The sequence below is a fragment of the Danio rerio genome, chromosome 4 (genome assembly GCF_052040795.2).
Source record: "Danio rerio strain M-AB ecotype USA chromosome 4, GRCz13ab, whole genome shotgun sequence".
NCBI classification, from domain to species: Eukaryota; Metazoa; Chordata; class Actinopteri; order Cypriniformes; family Danionidae; genus Danio; species Danio rerio.
Window position 1 is genome coordinate 13,578,204 of NC_141024.2, and position 17,429 is coordinate 13,595,632.

Below are 17,429 nucleotides of genomic sequence, written 5' to 3' on the forward strand. Positions count from 1 at the left end.
ACTGAGTTAGACACCCCTGTTATATAGGGATCGAAATGGAATCATTAGCTCTTTTCCCACAACCATGTCATAAGTCAAATTGGATCAAGAGATCATTTCAGTGTCATCTCTCCACTCGGTATGTCGTTTTATTGTTTCTCTGTTCGTCGGCCATACAAAGGATTACAGCTGTAGGAATCCCCAAATTTATACATAGACGATAAACATCATGCTAACAAAGTATTAAATTTTGTACAAAAATACTTTACAGCTCATAATACCTGTCCATTAGAAATAAAAATACAATATTTCAGGGACATAACTGTGACATTGAATCATAAAGTCATCGTATACTGAAAATGGACACCCACTATTTTAACTGGCAGTGCTTGACTTCACTAAACGTTTCCACAAATGGAACATAAAAATGAGTTTGCTTTTTTTCCTCTCCACTTGACCGGAGTGTATTTGCAGTAACACAGTGAAGTGTCGTGACAAACTTAGGTCAAGGAAAGCGTTGTAATGAAAGTGACAGCTAACTCTCGAATAACGGCTTGGAAACCGCAATTCAACACATAGCAATTACGCAGTTGAGAAACACATCTCAGTGCATGAGTTTGGGGAATGAACCCGTACCTGAAGGCTTATATAAAATAAAAAGACAACAAAAGACACCTTGTCATCATCGCCAGACTTTCTCCATCAAGTGGGCTTTTGTTGAGTTCAGTAGTAGAACCTCAACGTGCCAATGGAAAATGGTGAGTAGACAGGATCTTTGAGCACTGACAACGAGGGTGACGTCACTCAATCAAAAGCACAGTTTCACACGAGTGGGTGAGGGTCTTCATTGCCATTAGCAGCTTTCGTATGGCATATTTTCTTTGCTAGTCTTATTTTTTTTCTCCAAGTAGAGCTACAAATGTGATGTGGTCTACCGCATATGGTAGAATGAATCCACTCTCTCATGATTTGACACTTCTTTTTTTTCTCTTTACAAATGCGTACCCTTTGGGCTTACATAGTCTGAAAAAATGTCAGATGAAACATAGAAAACCATAACAGTACCATATACAAATTACCATAATGATTTAAAACTACTTAAACAATGGAGGGAAGAATACAAAAGTCTTTTTTTTTTTCTCTCATGGATATCAACCCCATGCTTGTGTTTTTGTCATAAGTGGGCACTGCAAATTTAAGCATATGAGATGAATTTGTTCATCGTAATATTCTCATTTATCACAGACAGTGGAGTAAACAGTATGCAAGTACCTACTTGAATGCCTGTCGTTTTCATTTAGGAGATTGATGTTGGAATAAATAAGCTGTTCTGTCCTTTGGGCCAATGATGGATTTCCTCAAAAATTGGGGCGAGAGTCTGGAGACCACAGACCTACGGCGATTAGCTAACAAAGTACAAAGAGTTTCCAAACCCGAATGACCTTCTCTGTGCCATCAATCTGCTTCAGTATATGGTCGATAGCGACCTCATGCTAACCAGCCATCGCTCAAAATCACACACATCCCTTATAAATCATCCACCTCTGTTCATAAAAATAGACATCTGTCCAATTTCAAGATAAGGTGCCTTTGTGCCACCCTCTCCTTATGAGTGACATTGGAATTCATATTTGCGGTGATATAGCAGGCAGAGAACCAATATGTGGTGTTTTCCGTGTAGCCAAGCTCTTTTTTTTTTTTGGACAGAATTACTACAAAATATTCGCATTAAAAGGTCTCATGCATTAGGCTATAACCCACGTTCAGTCACAATTGAAAAATGGCTACCAAATTCATTGTGCTGATCATTTTTTCCCCCCACGCGGCTGCATCTCTTCTCATATCAAGAAAAAAGGGACCAGCTCTGACCTTGGCATCAGATAGAAGGAAATACACAGACATACACGATACACACTTGTGTTTCAGTATCACAAAATAGGAGGGTCGACGGTTGCGTTTGGGACGTGGGACTTTGACAGACTGTGGAGGTTTACGAAATAAAGTCTTCGGACACTCACGCACACTCATTCAAACTCAAAACACGGACGATCACAGAGTGGCCAGTCCGATATTGTAAGTAGAAGTCTCATGTGTTGCTTTTATGCATCTTCTTTTAATCCTCCTTAAAACTAGTGTTTATTGGCAATAAAAATCAGGGATGGCACTGTTTCAGGTTTCCCTCCCCCCACAATTTGGTTTTCCAAGAGGTCAGTGTGGTCTTCGCTGCTTTTTCACAGGGTAAAAACACACCCAGCGTCTCAAGAAAGGACCTCTGTCGTGGTGGTTCATGCTCTGACTTACTGTAGGAAAGGGACTGGGTGTGCTATAGGACAAGGCCCTTGTGTTTTCCTCCACTAGAGAGAGCCGTTATGGGAGGGGAGGGTTCAGTTTAGCACCATGAGGAGAAATGCTCCACTGCAGGCACCAGGGAGGAGTTCTGCTATAAAGTCTTGGTGGGGTCTCTGTCTTCTAGTCCTGCTAATGTGGAGTTGTGCTGGCCCTGCTCCAGCCCTGCGACCGGCTGCTCGAGAGGGTCTCCAGTGTCAGTCCAGTTCACTGTCTCATCATTGGACAACGGGTTCAGTTCTGAGGGCTGTGAAGAAACTGGGTTTCGGCTTATGACTAGATCCAGCTTGTTTCCAGACTCCGCTATTAGGGGAACCACTAAGCAGCAGTCAAAGTCTCTAGTACGTACATGGTTAATCTGTGGCACAAAACAAGGCAAAATTAGCCACACTTCCTTCTGTACTGTCATCCATACTTATTCGGACAGTGGCTCACCTGTAGCAGCCTGTCGTATGGCTTTAGGCCTCCAATTTCAGCAGGGCCTCCTGGACGGATATTGTTAACATAAACCCCCTTCTCCAAGACTCCATCGGACACGCTAAACCCAAAGTCCTCAAGATCCGAGTCTTTCAAAAGACTCACCTGTGAAAGTGGTGGGAGCAGTTACACACATTAAACCGGCTTTAAATAGACTGAATTGATCGAGAAATGATCAATAATCTCACCTTATGAAGCTCTACCGGGGTTGGTGACATGATGTCTTTGATCTCCTGCTTCATTCTCCTCATGGCGAAAGCTTTTCTGCCGACATCAGTGGGCAGCGTGTTGCTGCGGTTGGCCTGTGAGTACTGTGGTTTGTTACTGCCACGTTCCTGAAAGCTGGCCTGACGGCCCAGATGGCTTCGGGTGGGCGCAGGGTCGTGGTTTAGACTTAAAGAGCTGCCCGACATAATGGTGGCCTAGAGGGAAAACCACGAGGAAAGGAGCTGAGTACCAGCCGATATAAGTGCTGGTTATATGAAGCAAAAAACAAATAAAATGCACTTTATAAGTGAAGTCTAGTGTGAGCTGCCATTCAAAAGTTTGGGAGTTTTAAAAGAAGAGAAGCTTTTAATCCAGTAAAGATACATTAAAGCTGCTTTTCCTCTGCTTGGTATGACTTGGCTTAGTTCGGTTTGGCTTGTTTTAGTTTGGCTCACTTTACTTTGGCTTGCTGTTCCGCTGCAGTTTAGTGAATTGAATTACAGACATATCAATATAGTTGCAGTGCCTTTACATTCTGCGTTGCCTTAGCCAGCTTTGGCTGAAACTGCTCGTCAGCTGCCTGAGAAGAACTTCATCTCATCTACTGACAATGACACAGCAATGTTAAGTTGCATGTGACAGTCATTTAAAAGGATGTAGATAGTGGCCATTTTATTTGGACATTCAGTGATTAGTGATAGTCTTTATAGGTCACAATTCAGCATTTATATGTCTCTCTTAGGAACAGAGGTGTTAATAATAAAAAATACACCCTCAAAATTGAGCTGTACTGACTAAGCCATACCATGCATTGGATTAGCATCATACAATTGAGCTCAACTGACAGTAAAGGCATTTATAAGGTAACAAACAAGTTCAAGTTCAAATAACTGGTGGTCTTTTGAATTGTGGATATCAAAGAATCGTGAAAACAATGCATCTTGGCTTACACAAAAATATTGATGATGACCATGTGATAGTGGAGTAGCGATGCTGAAAATGCAGCTTTGCTATCACAGGAATAAAATACATTTGAAAATGCTTTAGAATAAACACCAGTTTAGCCATTGTAAGCGTAAGAAACTTCTTTCTAAACCCCCAAACATTTGACTTTTAGTTTGTGGAAGTTACATTGACAGAGAAACACTCATAAACACTCATTAAACATTCAAAAGCATTTCATTTACAGTTTGTTATGCTTCCTGTTTAGTATGTTACAAGAAGCAAAATGATGATGGACAACGATACACAAACTCTTAGTAACATGCATTTTGACACACTAATGAGTGGATTGAACTGCTTCGACGTCCACCATGGCAAGCCATGGCAGTGATTACACAAACATTATGAAGAGTGGGCATTGTTTTTGTATGTTTCTTGGAGTCATTTGAAGATGATCTTCAAAAAGAACCTGGTTCTGGCCTTTTGCTGAAGACACGACTACACAAGACTAAATTTTCACAACAAAAAAGCCTTGCTGCATCTCCTCCATCATGCTTTGCATGAGCCCACATGCCTTCGTTATCTTCCGTCCACCGTCATTTGCTAGTTTGTGTGACTCTCACTCAAACCGCACGGAATGGAGATTCCAGGTTAATGACAGGTGACCACACAAAAGAGGAAACTCGTCCAAGCCGATGCATTTGTGGTAAGCAGCATAAAAATCATTAAACCGATGATCATACATGTAAATCATGCACCTCGACACCACATTCAATCAATTCAGCATGTGGAAAATGAAAACGTGTGACTTTCGTACAATGTTTTTCAGGCCGTTTCGAGCTCAATAGTACATTTATACTGACACAAACCAGAGGCAAACACTTTCATCGAATCCAATTAGGGCCAAAGGGTACATTCAGCGTAAAAGGCTTTTGATTTTATCGTGTTTCCGCAGACAAGTGGGATGGAAAGTGAAGAGCTTTCACAGCTTGTCCTAACGTTGACTACTAAAAGCTTCTCTGTGCCGTCGGCTACACGTGGCTGGCGTTTAACTCAAGGTACCTGATAAAGTCAAGGCAAGCAAATCAATCTGCTTTCATGAAATATTTCAAGGCTGGCCACAAAGCATGTCAAGCACACCATTGTGTGACATGACAGGTGATTTTATCTACTGTACGAGACAAAATAAAATGCATTCAGCGACAGAATAAAGCCAATTTTTAAGCAATTCTTATCAGTTCAATCAACGCTTTTGTTTCTTTTTTAGTATTTAAAGGGATAGTTCACTCACAAATAATAATTCTGCCATTATTTACAGACCCTCATGTTGTTCCAAACCCATATTATTTAGGACTTTAGTTGTGATGTGTTCTGTACAAGCTCACAAAAGCCCTACAATGGCTTAGTATGAGGTGAAAGATGGAAAATCTTGTCCTTCACAGCTCTCAAACCTCATCTCGATTTGCATCAAGCTAGTAAAAACACAATTCCAACTTTGCACCAATAAAAGGCACTGGATCCGTTACCTGCATTTCACCGTTACGCCTGAGCAAGTCATGAGCGAATACGAGATGCTGAGGTTGATGAGAGATGCTGGGATACTTTCAGGCAGAGCCAAGTGTGGCAATATTTCCATTCTTATTGGCATATTCAGTTCTCGTTAGAGTCATGCATCCCACTAGATGTGGATCTGCTTTATAGTGGGAAGAAAACTGCAATGAGAAACTCAGTCGCTTATCAGACTGATATCAGTGTGTCCCTGCGCCGTCAGAGCATATTTTCTTCACAGCAGGCCTTGCTGTTAACAGGCGAAGATGTTTTTCTCTTGTTTTTCTCATGTGAAACAACAATGCGATAGCCTTAAAATAGACAGAGTTTGTTCATTAGTTTAATGACAGCAACATTCAGTCTTCAGATGGGGTTTTCTATAAGCTCTAAATGAATGAAAATGTTGTTTATTTATTTATTTATTTATTTTTTGAGATAGGTTTCACAGGTTCTTGAAGTTTTTTTGAAAGCATTACTGCTGGTGTGTAAAATATTTGTGTGGAAAGACAGTTTAAAACAATTGAATTGTTATTCTTAAAACTAAATCTATTAATTATTTTATCAGTTATTTCAATTAATAATAGTATACATTTTTTTAAAAGGGCACCTATGAAGAAAATCATGTTTTGAAAGCTGTTTGGAAAGAACTGTGTGTGGGTATAATGTGTCCACAGTCTTATTTAAGTGATAGAAACACATTAAGTCTCTCTTTTTTTTATTTTTTTATTTTTTACATTTTCTGACATTAAAATAGAATCCCTTCTATTTTGAGGCCCACCACAACGTGATGTAGAAATGTGGTTTCACCGCCCACCAAATTGATTGACAGCCATGTATTAACATGTCTCTGTAGTAACGTGTATAATCATATCAACAAGACAGGATGTGCGCAAAGCAACAAGGATTAAAAGATCTCATCGCCTCTCTGTGATCATTAATCATTATCAAATGTGATCATGAATGAGTTTTACAAGTTTAAAACGTTTAAACAGTGCATGTTTCTAATGAACTGCAGCAATTTTATAGTCTTTACTTTATCACACACTGCAAAAAATGCTTTTCTTATATATTTTTTGTAGTCTTTAGTCCAAATATCTTAGACCAAGAAGCTTTTTCTTGGTAAGCAAAACATATTGTCTTGTTTTCAGAAATAATATGCCAACATTAAGTGAGTTTTCAATTAAAACAAGCAAAATACTCTGCCAATGGGGTAAGCTAAATAATCTTGTTTTTCCTTTTGACATAAGAATATTTTGCTCACTCCATTGGCAGATTATTTTGCTTGTTTTAAGGAAAACTCACTTCATTTTAGCATATTATTTCTGAAAACAAGACCATATGTTTTGCTTGTCTAGAAAATTCTTCTTGATTTACGAATTTTGAGATATTTGGACTAGAAACAAGACAAAAATTCTAAGAATTCTTTTTTGCAGTGCACAGCCGTATGTCAGTACAATTATAGAAGAAAATGCTTCAATCCCGAATTGTGGACGTTAAATTGGGTTTATTTTGTACATTAACATAACGGCTATACATACAGCAGTGGATATTAATGTGTATCCTGTCACTTTGCATGCAAAAACAGTGCAAAGTTAAACGCGCGCGATGTGTGTGTGTCCGATTTGTCCGTTCCGAACTTTGTAATGACATTATGTGTGTTACTCATCAATCTCATCAACTCCAAAATGTCCTTCATGTCTGTCACTGTGCTGTTTATTTGACACAGCAGGAAAATTGAAGCACGCTCTTACAGGCATTTGGGAACGGTGGATGGGGAGAACTAGCATTAAAGGCGCAGGCAACAAAAACAGCTACGTTGTGTTCAAAGCAGAACATTTCAATATTTTAAAAGGTATAATAAATAATCTGATGGGTGTTTTGAGCTGAGACTTTACAGACACATTCTGGAGACACAAAAGACTCATCTTAAATCTTGAAAAAGGGGTAAAATAGGTGCCCTTTAAGTGAAGTAATATTGTTTTATACCTTTAATGTCTTCATTACTCCAACTGTTTTTCCTTAACCTAAACATAAATGAGCTTGGAACGACATAACTGTGCATAAATGTGGACTGAATCTGGGTGAACTAAGCCTTTACTACATAGTACTGCGTTTTGAATGCACCCCTAGGATGTGAAGTGGATGCCAATAGTGGTTGTCTGTGAGCCCCAACACCCCAACCCTTTCAAGCAGGCCCCCAGCAAGAGACACTGAGCCCATTAGCACGAGGAGAGCACTTGGGTGCCAGCGCTACAAGCAAAGAGGAAGCCCAAAGAAAGGAAAGGGGTACCAAGATGGCCAGGTTTCTCTTATTCAGAAGCCTGTCTGGCTTGTCCTGGAAAAAGAAGGAGCTGTTACACAAAACCAAGGGTTGGTACAGCAACATGCAACTGGAAAAAGTATGGGATAGAGGGAATTGATGAATGAAAAGAGCTAAAGTTTGAACACAGGGAGAGGGGAATGGACAACTTTGTTCTCCTAAATTACCTCAAGCTCTCGCAGGATTCCCGATTGACCACACGTCTCCAGGTCTTCCAGCGCTTGTGACCAAAAGTTCTCCTCCTGGTCTGGTTCCGTCCCATCGTGTCCCACAGTGAACCTGTTGGAAACACAACGGGACATTTAAATGGTTTTGCGTGACAAATGAATGGTTGCCAATGAGCAGGCAGGCATCACAGTGATGAACGCAAGGCACGACCAATGATCTGTGCAGGCTATGGTGAGGCTCTTTGAAGAGAGAGACACATAGAGGTCGGACACACTGTGATGGGCGGTGATGTCCTGGTGGGTTGTGGGGCTTTGGGTTTATGGAGTGAAAGGGCCGGATTGGTTTGGGTTAAGCAGTGCAGGTTAACAGGCACACAGCACTGAACCTCACCTGCTGTCTGAGATTAAACCGGTGGGCAGCGTGGATGCCCTGAAATGAAGATCAGCTTCAATCAATAACACAAACGGCAAACCAGATCACTCAGTCTGTCACAGTGCATTATATTTTATAAACCCCCAGCTCATAAAAGGTAACTGTTTTATTTTTTGGCTGAATAGAATGAATTTGTACATTTTCATTCATACAAAAATTTTAAATTTTTGAAAGGAATAACCCATTCTGATCACCCATTCTGCCATGCAAATGCAAAAGGCAGTAACTTCGTTTTTGGATGAAAAGGAGTTATTGATATTTTTTTGGGACATTCAAGACCTTCTTTTTTCATGTGGGTGTGCATCATTATTGTGAAAAGTGCTATACAGGTCAACTTGAATTAAATTTTGTTGTTTTCCATCATTGCCAGATTTCTAGTGTCCTAACTATAACTAATTTTAATTAATGTTGAATCATTTATCTGTTACACACTCTAGCAATGTAAAGTCTTTTGCATTTATAGGGCTAAATACACGCAGTTGAAGTCAGAATTATTAGCCCCCCCCCCCCTTTGAATTTCTTTTTTCTTTTTTAAATATTTCCCAAATGATGTTTAACAGGGCAAGGAAATTTTCATAGTATGTCTGATAATATTTTTTCTTCAAGAGAAAGTCTTATTCGTTTTATTTCGGCTAGAATAAAAGCACTTTTAAATTTTTTAAACACCATTTTCAAGGTCAAAATTATTAGCCCCTTTAAGCTATATATTTTTGATAGTCTACAGAACAAACCATCATTATACAATAACTTGCCTAATTACCCTAACCTGCTTAGTTACCCTAATTAACCTAGTTAAACCTTTAATTGTCACTTTAAGCTGTATAGAAGTGTCTTGAAAAATATCTAGTCAAATATTATTTACTGTCATCATGGCACAGATAAAATAAATCAGTTATTAGAAATGAGTTAATAAAACTATTATGTTCGAAATGTGCTGAAAAAAATATTTCTGTTAAACAGATATTGAGGAAAAAAATAAACAGGGGGAATAATAATTCAGGGGGGCTAATGATTCTGACTTCCGCTGTATATTTGGGCTGGGCCTATAAACAATATAATATCAAATTTAATAAAATTTATGTAAATAACAATAAAAAGCTCTCAACATTTTTACTTTATATTGATCTGTGAGCCAATCACATAGCAGAAATGTCCATCAATGTGCACCTAGAAGTGTGTTGATATTAGAGATGTACTGAACCAAATTTTTGGCCACTGAAAATGTATCAGCCGAAAAATATGTAAATGTATGTATATGTAAATCTGGAAGCAGTAACAACTTATGTTGAAATATATATCGTTATCGTTCGATATGGGAAATAGTTATCGAGATTGCATTTTTGCCATATCGCCCAGCCCTAATATATATATTGCGGCACATCATACAACAAACAATGAATGACACTGTACAAATTCATACGAATAAGCTATTAATTCATCAAGCCATAAAATAGTTACCAGCTGGAATGAGACTGCTTATAGTTATATTATGAGTTCTTAACCGCTAAAAATACCATCACACGTACAGACATACAACATTTAGCCCAGCACACAACATTGATTTGGATGCTCATTAAGTTTCATGGAAAAGTGTGTCATAAAATGTGTATCTTTTATGTTTGGTTAAAAATAGCATTCATAATTAGGAAATAAATAAATGGGGTAAAGTGTTAATTTGCACTTTATATTTTACAGCATATGTACTTGCCTAAGAAAGATTAAAATATTGCTCCAGGTAATCCTAATGAAGTTCAACCCTTTCCTGGTTTTCAACCAATCAGTTACTACTACTAAATAAATGTTATGTCAGCTAATAAATGTAGATGAGCAAGTCTGCAATGTGATTAACATTCCTGACAGATTTTAAATAGATATAAAATCCATCACAATAAGATCAGGGAAGTGCATCAAGAAAATAAGCAAAAGAGGTCAACTTTGATTTCACGTAGACTTTGAGGCAGCTCATAGTCGCCATCAAATAAAGCCGTACAACCCTACGAAGAAAACTCAAAAGGCGATCATAACTCAAGTGTCAGCTAAATACTTTAAAAAAGGCCTCATTTCTTCCTAAGAGCCGCTGGCTTCATTACTGCACACAGGGACTTTATGCCTTTGATCTACAGCACAATGAATCTGAATTACAAATATCCAGCAGAATGAGCTAACAAAGAAAAGTGAAATCACCCCAGAACCGATCGATCAAAGCTCCAGTAACAGCCTGTTTGACAGTACAATGTGCTGAAAACTGCTCAGTTAATATTATGACAGACCCACATTTTGGGTTGAAACAAAAAGACACTTGCACAAAGAATTCAGAGAAATGTCTCCGTAGAGCAGCTTAATGTGGATATTAAAGTCAGTTCACTTCTTAAAAATTGTACTAATGGTCTCGGCTAAGGTAGTCAGTTGAATTTAATGCATTTGAGAAGTCAACAAAACATTTGAATAGATCTGTTAAGCAGCACTGCCTTCTCCTAATACAGTCTGACACTAAAAGTCGTCTATGATTCAATGGATATTGACACTTCAGGACGTCAGGTTTTTAAGAAAGTAAAAAAAGGAATAACTTTAATGGAATAATATGCTCTGGGAAAGTTAATTTCTTCAATCTGTTTCACACAGAAGTCTTATGCACTTTACTAATGAAGCATAAAATCCTTTCAACAAATTCAAGACATTAAAAATAGACCTGGCAGCTTTTATTTTTCACCCCAAAATGAAAACTCATTATTTATCCATTATTTCTCATTATGTTCATGTTGCTTCAAATTTGTAACTATTTATTATTTTCCACAGAAGCTGGGAAGCATTTTAATGCAGTTCTTCAATGCATTATTAAATGATCTATACATGAATTCCATGAAAAACATATGGATTTGGAACAACATGAAGGTAAAACAATGTGATTCATTCTTATTTACAAAACTGTATAGTGTGGATTGTGTGGATTGTGTATTTCAACTCTTCAGTGTAGTTGACTAGTGGTAAGTTCTCATACCCGCTGGCGCTCGGCCTGTCCCAGTCATCCACACCAATGCCGAAGTCTGGCAGGATGTTGTTCCTTTGCCGGCTGCTGTTGACCGGTGACAGGCTGCCCCGGCTGGGCTTGGCATTCCTCCACTCGTGGCTGTGGAAACTGTAGCCTGATGCCTGGAAACCTGTGGGAGCTGAAACAAACACACACACAACCCGCGGCCAAAATGAACTTTCTGCTACTTCTGTCAATAGTGGGTGGAATGAGCATGTTTATCAGCAATACATATATTGCATACCCTCAATTTGACGTTTCCTATATAAATGTAATAATACTGTATATTATAAATGGTATTTTAATAGATAAATTATTTATTTAAAACAGATGTTAAATTAATAATAACAATACGTTTATACTTAGGATTTAACATAAATTAAAATAAGATTTATTAATTTTATTTACCAATTTATATGATGAAAGTAGGGCTGCACGATATCGGAAAAAAAACTGACAATGCAATAATTGCTTTTTCTGCAATTTATATTGTGATAGGAATATAATTTCACAAGATAACTTTAGCAGCCTTTGATTGTGATTTTATAGGTGAGTTTATCTGCGTAAAATATACAAAATTACCCCAAAAAACAAATTATACCATGGATGAAAACAATAGCACAATGATGAAATAAACAGCACTTTTTGGTTTTTGGTGGTGTATTGAGGTACAGAAATTCAATAATCAAACGTAAAATAACTCTGCATGGAGTCTTCGTTGTAAAAATAAATATATACATTTTTTGTTAAAGTAGCAGACTTTATCATTTCTTGTGCACAATTAGTTTCAGTTCACTTAAAATCTTAGTCAGAGCCCTTGAAAACACATCAAAACTCACCATTGTATTAGGGTTAAACTTTGCAATCACATCATGTGCTCTGAACTGTTTCCTGGTTAATAATAAATATTCCAACTTGACAATGCAGATCCTGATCGGATTCGCACATTGATATCGATATATTGTGCAGCCTTAGACAAAAGTCATGATAACTAAAGTTTTCATATTACTTTAACTTATGTTATTAAGCTAATCAGGTTTAAACTAATTTTAATTGTTATTTTTTTTACTGTTTTTTACTTTTTAATACTTAATTATAAAATGGATCATTTTAATAATACGTCAACTAACACCTAATCAAATTAATTATTATTGTGATTATTATTATTAGATCATTATTAACAACAACAATATTATTATTTATATTATTATCATTATCATTATTATTATTAGTAGTAGTAGTAGTATCTACTGTAGCTAACTTCAATTTAGCTAAAATAGATGATATCTAATAATAAACATTCATACAAGAGTTCACACTTAGCAGATGATTGATTATAAACCGTGTTTAGCTTGCTGTCCCAGGAGAGAGCCCTGAGCTCTCTCGTTTGCAAGGCAAGAGGGGAGTTTGAGCTCAGGTAGGTCTCGAGAACTCCCCTGCTTATTTATGGCTAATGACAAATTAGAGATTGCTATGGAGAGATATACTGCTGATTAAGAGCTCATCCATGATGCCAATTTGATTTGGTTAATTCACTTGAGTTGCATGTTTTTGGACTGGTGGAGGAAAATGAAGAACCTGAGGGAAACCCACACGTGCACGGGGAGAACATGTAAACTTTGCACAGCAATGTCAACTGGCCTGTTACCATGACAGTGACATTCCTGCTGTGAGGCAACAGTGCTAACCACTGGGCCACCATGCCGACCTATCAAGGAATAGAGAGGAGGAGTAGGGGTGGAAGAGGGGATTCTACGGGACAAAGATGACTAAGGTAAGAAACTCTGGTTATTTAAAGTGAGTTAGGAATCATTTGATTGGTGAATCATGCGTTAGCTAATGCAGGACCAGCTGTGATCAATCATAAGTACAAGACCCTCTTGAAATTACTTTATAAATGAACTTCACAAAATATAAATAATATTAGTTTGAGAAGATGCATTGTGTTACTCTTGCAGTACACTGATTAAGTCACAATGTTGCTCGCATTTGGCACTTTTTTTCCCCCTGCACATAACATTATTCTGCTGATATGGAAAAAAAAATCAATTTGACTTTGAATAGGAAAGAAAAAAATCTTTGGCAATAAACAGATCCCAGAAGCAGTAGCACATTTGTGTATTACGCTGCAGTGTGAGAGATGCTCAGGTTCTCATGCTCCATCATTAATCTGGCTCAGGACTGCAGGAGGACCAGAGGGAGAGCAGAACAACACACACACACACAAACACACTCTCTGGTCTGATTCTCCCATCACTGCACTGCCGCAGGCCTTCTAGATCCACCATCAATTCAATAAGGATTAACCGCTTGTGATTTGTTCACCCCTCAGGGCTCGAGAAGGTGCAGGAATTCTTAATAAGACCCCCATCGAATGCTATTTTAATGCTGCGTCACATTTTCAAGAAAAGAAGCGTTGGAGATGGTGAATGGTGATGCATACAGGCATTCATTTTTTTATGAATTGCGCAAGTGCGGCTGCTCGATGCTGCTCTTACGCAAATGTGCAGAAGACACACTCCAAACAAACAAAAACAGTGCCTCGAATAGGAGTTAAAAGCATTTCCACCTATTTTCAGTACGGAAGTGAAGCTGCGCGAAACCCTGTGCATTAAAAAATATACAGTGCTAATTAATGCATGAGACATCGACAACAGTTCAGAAGAGTTCACGGTGGCAACAAATGACAAAAATAATGACTTGCACGCATACAGAAATGCATTTCACCCTATAAGCGACCGTACATTCACATTTCTATGTTAGGTTTTTCAGAGGCCCGGCTTAACTAAAATAAAAAACAAGACACAATTACTGTAGTAATGCTCACCTTCCATTGGTTTCGTCATTATTATTGGCACTTATAACACTACAGGTATAGAAATATAAGCAGAATAGAAATATAGAAACTAAGAAAAAGCTGAAATAACAGAAGATGTCTAGACTTAACCGGTTTTATTCCTTCAGCTTAGTCCCTTATTTATCATGGGTCGGCACAGCAGAATGAACCACCTTAACCAATATTAACATAATTTATTTTAATATTATAGACAAATATACCCAAACAAGTATTACATTATTATTGTTATTATTATTATCATTATTACTATTAAAGATCTCTGCTAAATAGCATAATAAGATGTGTGTGATCCCAATGAAGATGTCTGTTTTGAGATTATTTATTCATTCATTTTCTTTTCGGCTTAGCCCCTTTATTAATCTGGGGTTGCCACAACGGAATGAACCACCTACTTATTCAGCATATGTTTTACGCAGCGGATGCCTTTCCAGCCACAAACCATCACTGGGTAACACCCATAGACACTTGCTTTCACACACATAGACTACAGCTAATTTAGCTTATTCAATTCACCTATAGTGCATGTTTTTGGATTGTGGGGAAAACCTGATCACCCGGAGGAAACCCCCACGAACACATAGAAATGCCAGCTGATTCAGCTGGGGCTCAAACCAGCGACCTTCTTGCTGTGAGGCGATAGTGCTACCCACTGCGCCACCTTGACACCCTTAGATTCTTTTAACGTTATTTTAGTTATCTGTCTATGTATTTTGTATGACTCTAGACGTGTAACTACAAGCATAATAATATTGTTATACCGACAAATATAAAAATGAAAATAATAATAATAATACAATTGAAATCCATCTTTAATTTGTATATTATTATTAATTAAATTGTCTACTAAATAGCATAAGATAATGTACATCAAACATGTATCATTTATCCTTTATATGTATTAATATTTAAATCAATAAAATACTAGAAAAGTATAAAAAATATATCAAATACACATCGTAATGTACACTAATCACAAATTATTGATTTGTTTATTTTTATATTTAGAGGTGTTATTTAATTTAAACAAAGTATTCATTTAGAAACAGTTTCATAATTATAAGTCAAATATCTACTTTGCTATTATTTTTATTTATTATTATTACTTTATTATATATTTTTATACAGTATATATATATATATATATATATATATATATATATATATATATATATATATATATATATATACATATATAATATGCATAGATGACTGTCTATGCTCTTATCCAGCATACAATAATATCAAAGCAAAGTGAAAGCTCCTGAAATATTCAGTCAATCACAGCAGTTCAATAGAAATAATCACAATTTCAGATTTGCTTCAGCCCAAATTAACAGTCTACATTCGATTGAACTTTTTACGGATATTTTAAATATAAGGGCAAACCATCCTGGTAAGTTTTTTTATTTATTCGATTCTGCTTAGGTGGCCCGAGGTTGCATTGAACCGAAATATGTTTCACTCAGCAAAAACAAAACTCCTGATTTAAAACTGCATACGGATCGGCCATTAATCGTATTAGACACCAGACATATGGTTTCCGTAACTCTTCGTCCAGGCTATCAAGTTCAGAGTAAGCTTGAGCCTTATCTCAGGATACAGCTGTACTAGTTGAATCCCACGAGAGCCAACAGTTTGCAGCAACCTTGAATTTATGCTCTGTCCACATCATCCATAATTTAAGGGCAGATTGCTGCTCCTCTGAATGCTTTCTGTATCTCTGCAAGCATCTGAGATTCAGTTATGTATGGAGGGCTAGCTCTGCCTGAGGGGACGACAGCAACTATATGAACCCGTTAACATGAGTGTCTTTCCAGAGACACCGAAAAAAAAACGACACGTACTTATGAAACGAAAAGGAGGAATATGTCTGCGGCACTGGGGTTAATTAATCATCTCTGACTGTAATTGAAAATCACTGATGGCATTCGGTTATTAATGGGAAGCTACGCTGACTTATAGTTTCATTTATTTAGATAGTAATAATTTATTTAGAATCAAATTATATTGGTTAGTACATTTGCATTGTTAATAAAGAGTAATCAAATGCATTTAAAAAATCAAATAGAATAAAAGATTTATACAAATAGAGTTAAGCAAACCTAAATTATTCACTATCAGCAATTAGTTGTACTAAATTACATACACAGGGGTAGGAATGCAAAAGCAAACATAAACTGTCTACAATGCAATAAATGACATTTATATTAGTTTGAGTTTGCTTTTATAGCTTTTATTTTTAATTAATAAATGCTCCTAATAATAATGATTAGTTTAAACTATTAGAGTTTGTAGAGTTTAATTAAAAAAGTGAATCGTAACTAACAACTAACAAGTGAAATATTTTTTTTATAAAGTACAGTATATAAATATAATATTTAAAGAGCCCCTATAATGGGTTTTTGAAAATGACCTTCCGTGCAGGGTGTAAAACTCTTAAAGTGAAGTGAAACATCCAGCTTAGGCTTAAATCTGAAAGTGCATCATGTTTAAAACTAATAATTCATCTAGAAAAGAGTCAACTTATAGTGATTTAAACGAATCGCCGCTGTAATGAATCTTTAGCTGGGTCATTGTGACGTCGATACAGAACTCAAGCCCCGTCCAACCCCCAAAACCAAAATATGACCCTTTTTAATGCATGATAGGGGCTCTTTAATCTAATATTTATTAAATAAATATTATATATATATATATATATATATATATATTATAATATAAATATTATATCTATACAATAAATACAGTTATATTAAATATTATATTCATTTTAAATTCATTTTATATTCATATTAAATATAATCATCTTTATTATATAATTATTAAATTATTATATATATATATAATATATAATAATATTTGTTGTTAACTATAATAATATTTTTATGAAAACATATGAACCCTTCCTATAAATCTCTTAAAAATACATACCTTTTTTTTTTTACATTTTAAATATGTACAAAAAGCATGTCTAAATTATCTACATTTTTTTGTAGATTTTTAGGTAATTATACATGGATCAGTGAAATATTATTTACTAACATTACATATACACAGTTGCAAATACATAATATACATTTAAAGTTAAATGGAACAAACATTATATATAATAACAAAGTTCATGC

General features: G+C 36.4%; 2 protein-coding genes across 54 annotated transcripts in view; one reads left to right on the forward strand and one right to left on the reverse strand.

Annotated features, from left to right (window-relative positions):
• LOC101884202 (uncharacterized) overlaps positions 1 to 17,429 on the forward strand; it is a 51,358-nt gene that overhangs the window by 24,975 nt on the left and 8,954 nt on the right. The window lies entirely within an intron of this gene.
• Positions 96 to 17,429, reverse strand: part of grip1 (glutamate receptor interacting protein 1) — a 359,454-nt gene continuing 342,120 nt past the window's right edge. For 24 of the 53 annotated variants that reach the window (XM_087246973.1, XM_087246969.1, XM_087246964.1 and 21 more), the window contains 6 exons: positions 11,418 to 11,586; positions 8,378 to 8,416; positions 7,987 to 8,098; positions 2,991 to 3,224; positions 2,761 to 2,907; positions 96 to 2,683 (listed from right to left, as the gene is read on the reverse strand). In XM_087246973.1, the coding sequence (XP_087103099.1) occupies positions 2,420 to 2,683; positions 2,761 to 2,907; positions 2,991 to 3,224; positions 7,987 to 8,098; positions 8,378 to 8,416; positions 11,418 to 11,586 (965 nt within the window). In that variant the 3' untranslated portion in view covers positions 96 to 2,419. Of the gene's footprint in view, positions 2,684 to 2,760; positions 2,908 to 2,990; positions 3,225 to 7,789; positions 7,835 to 7,986; positions 8,099 to 8,377; positions 8,417 to 11,417; positions 11,587 to 17,429 lie in introns of all 53 variants that reach the window. The other 29 variants (XM_087246975.1, XM_087246961.1, XM_087246951.1 and 26 more) reach the window with 3 other exon arrangements.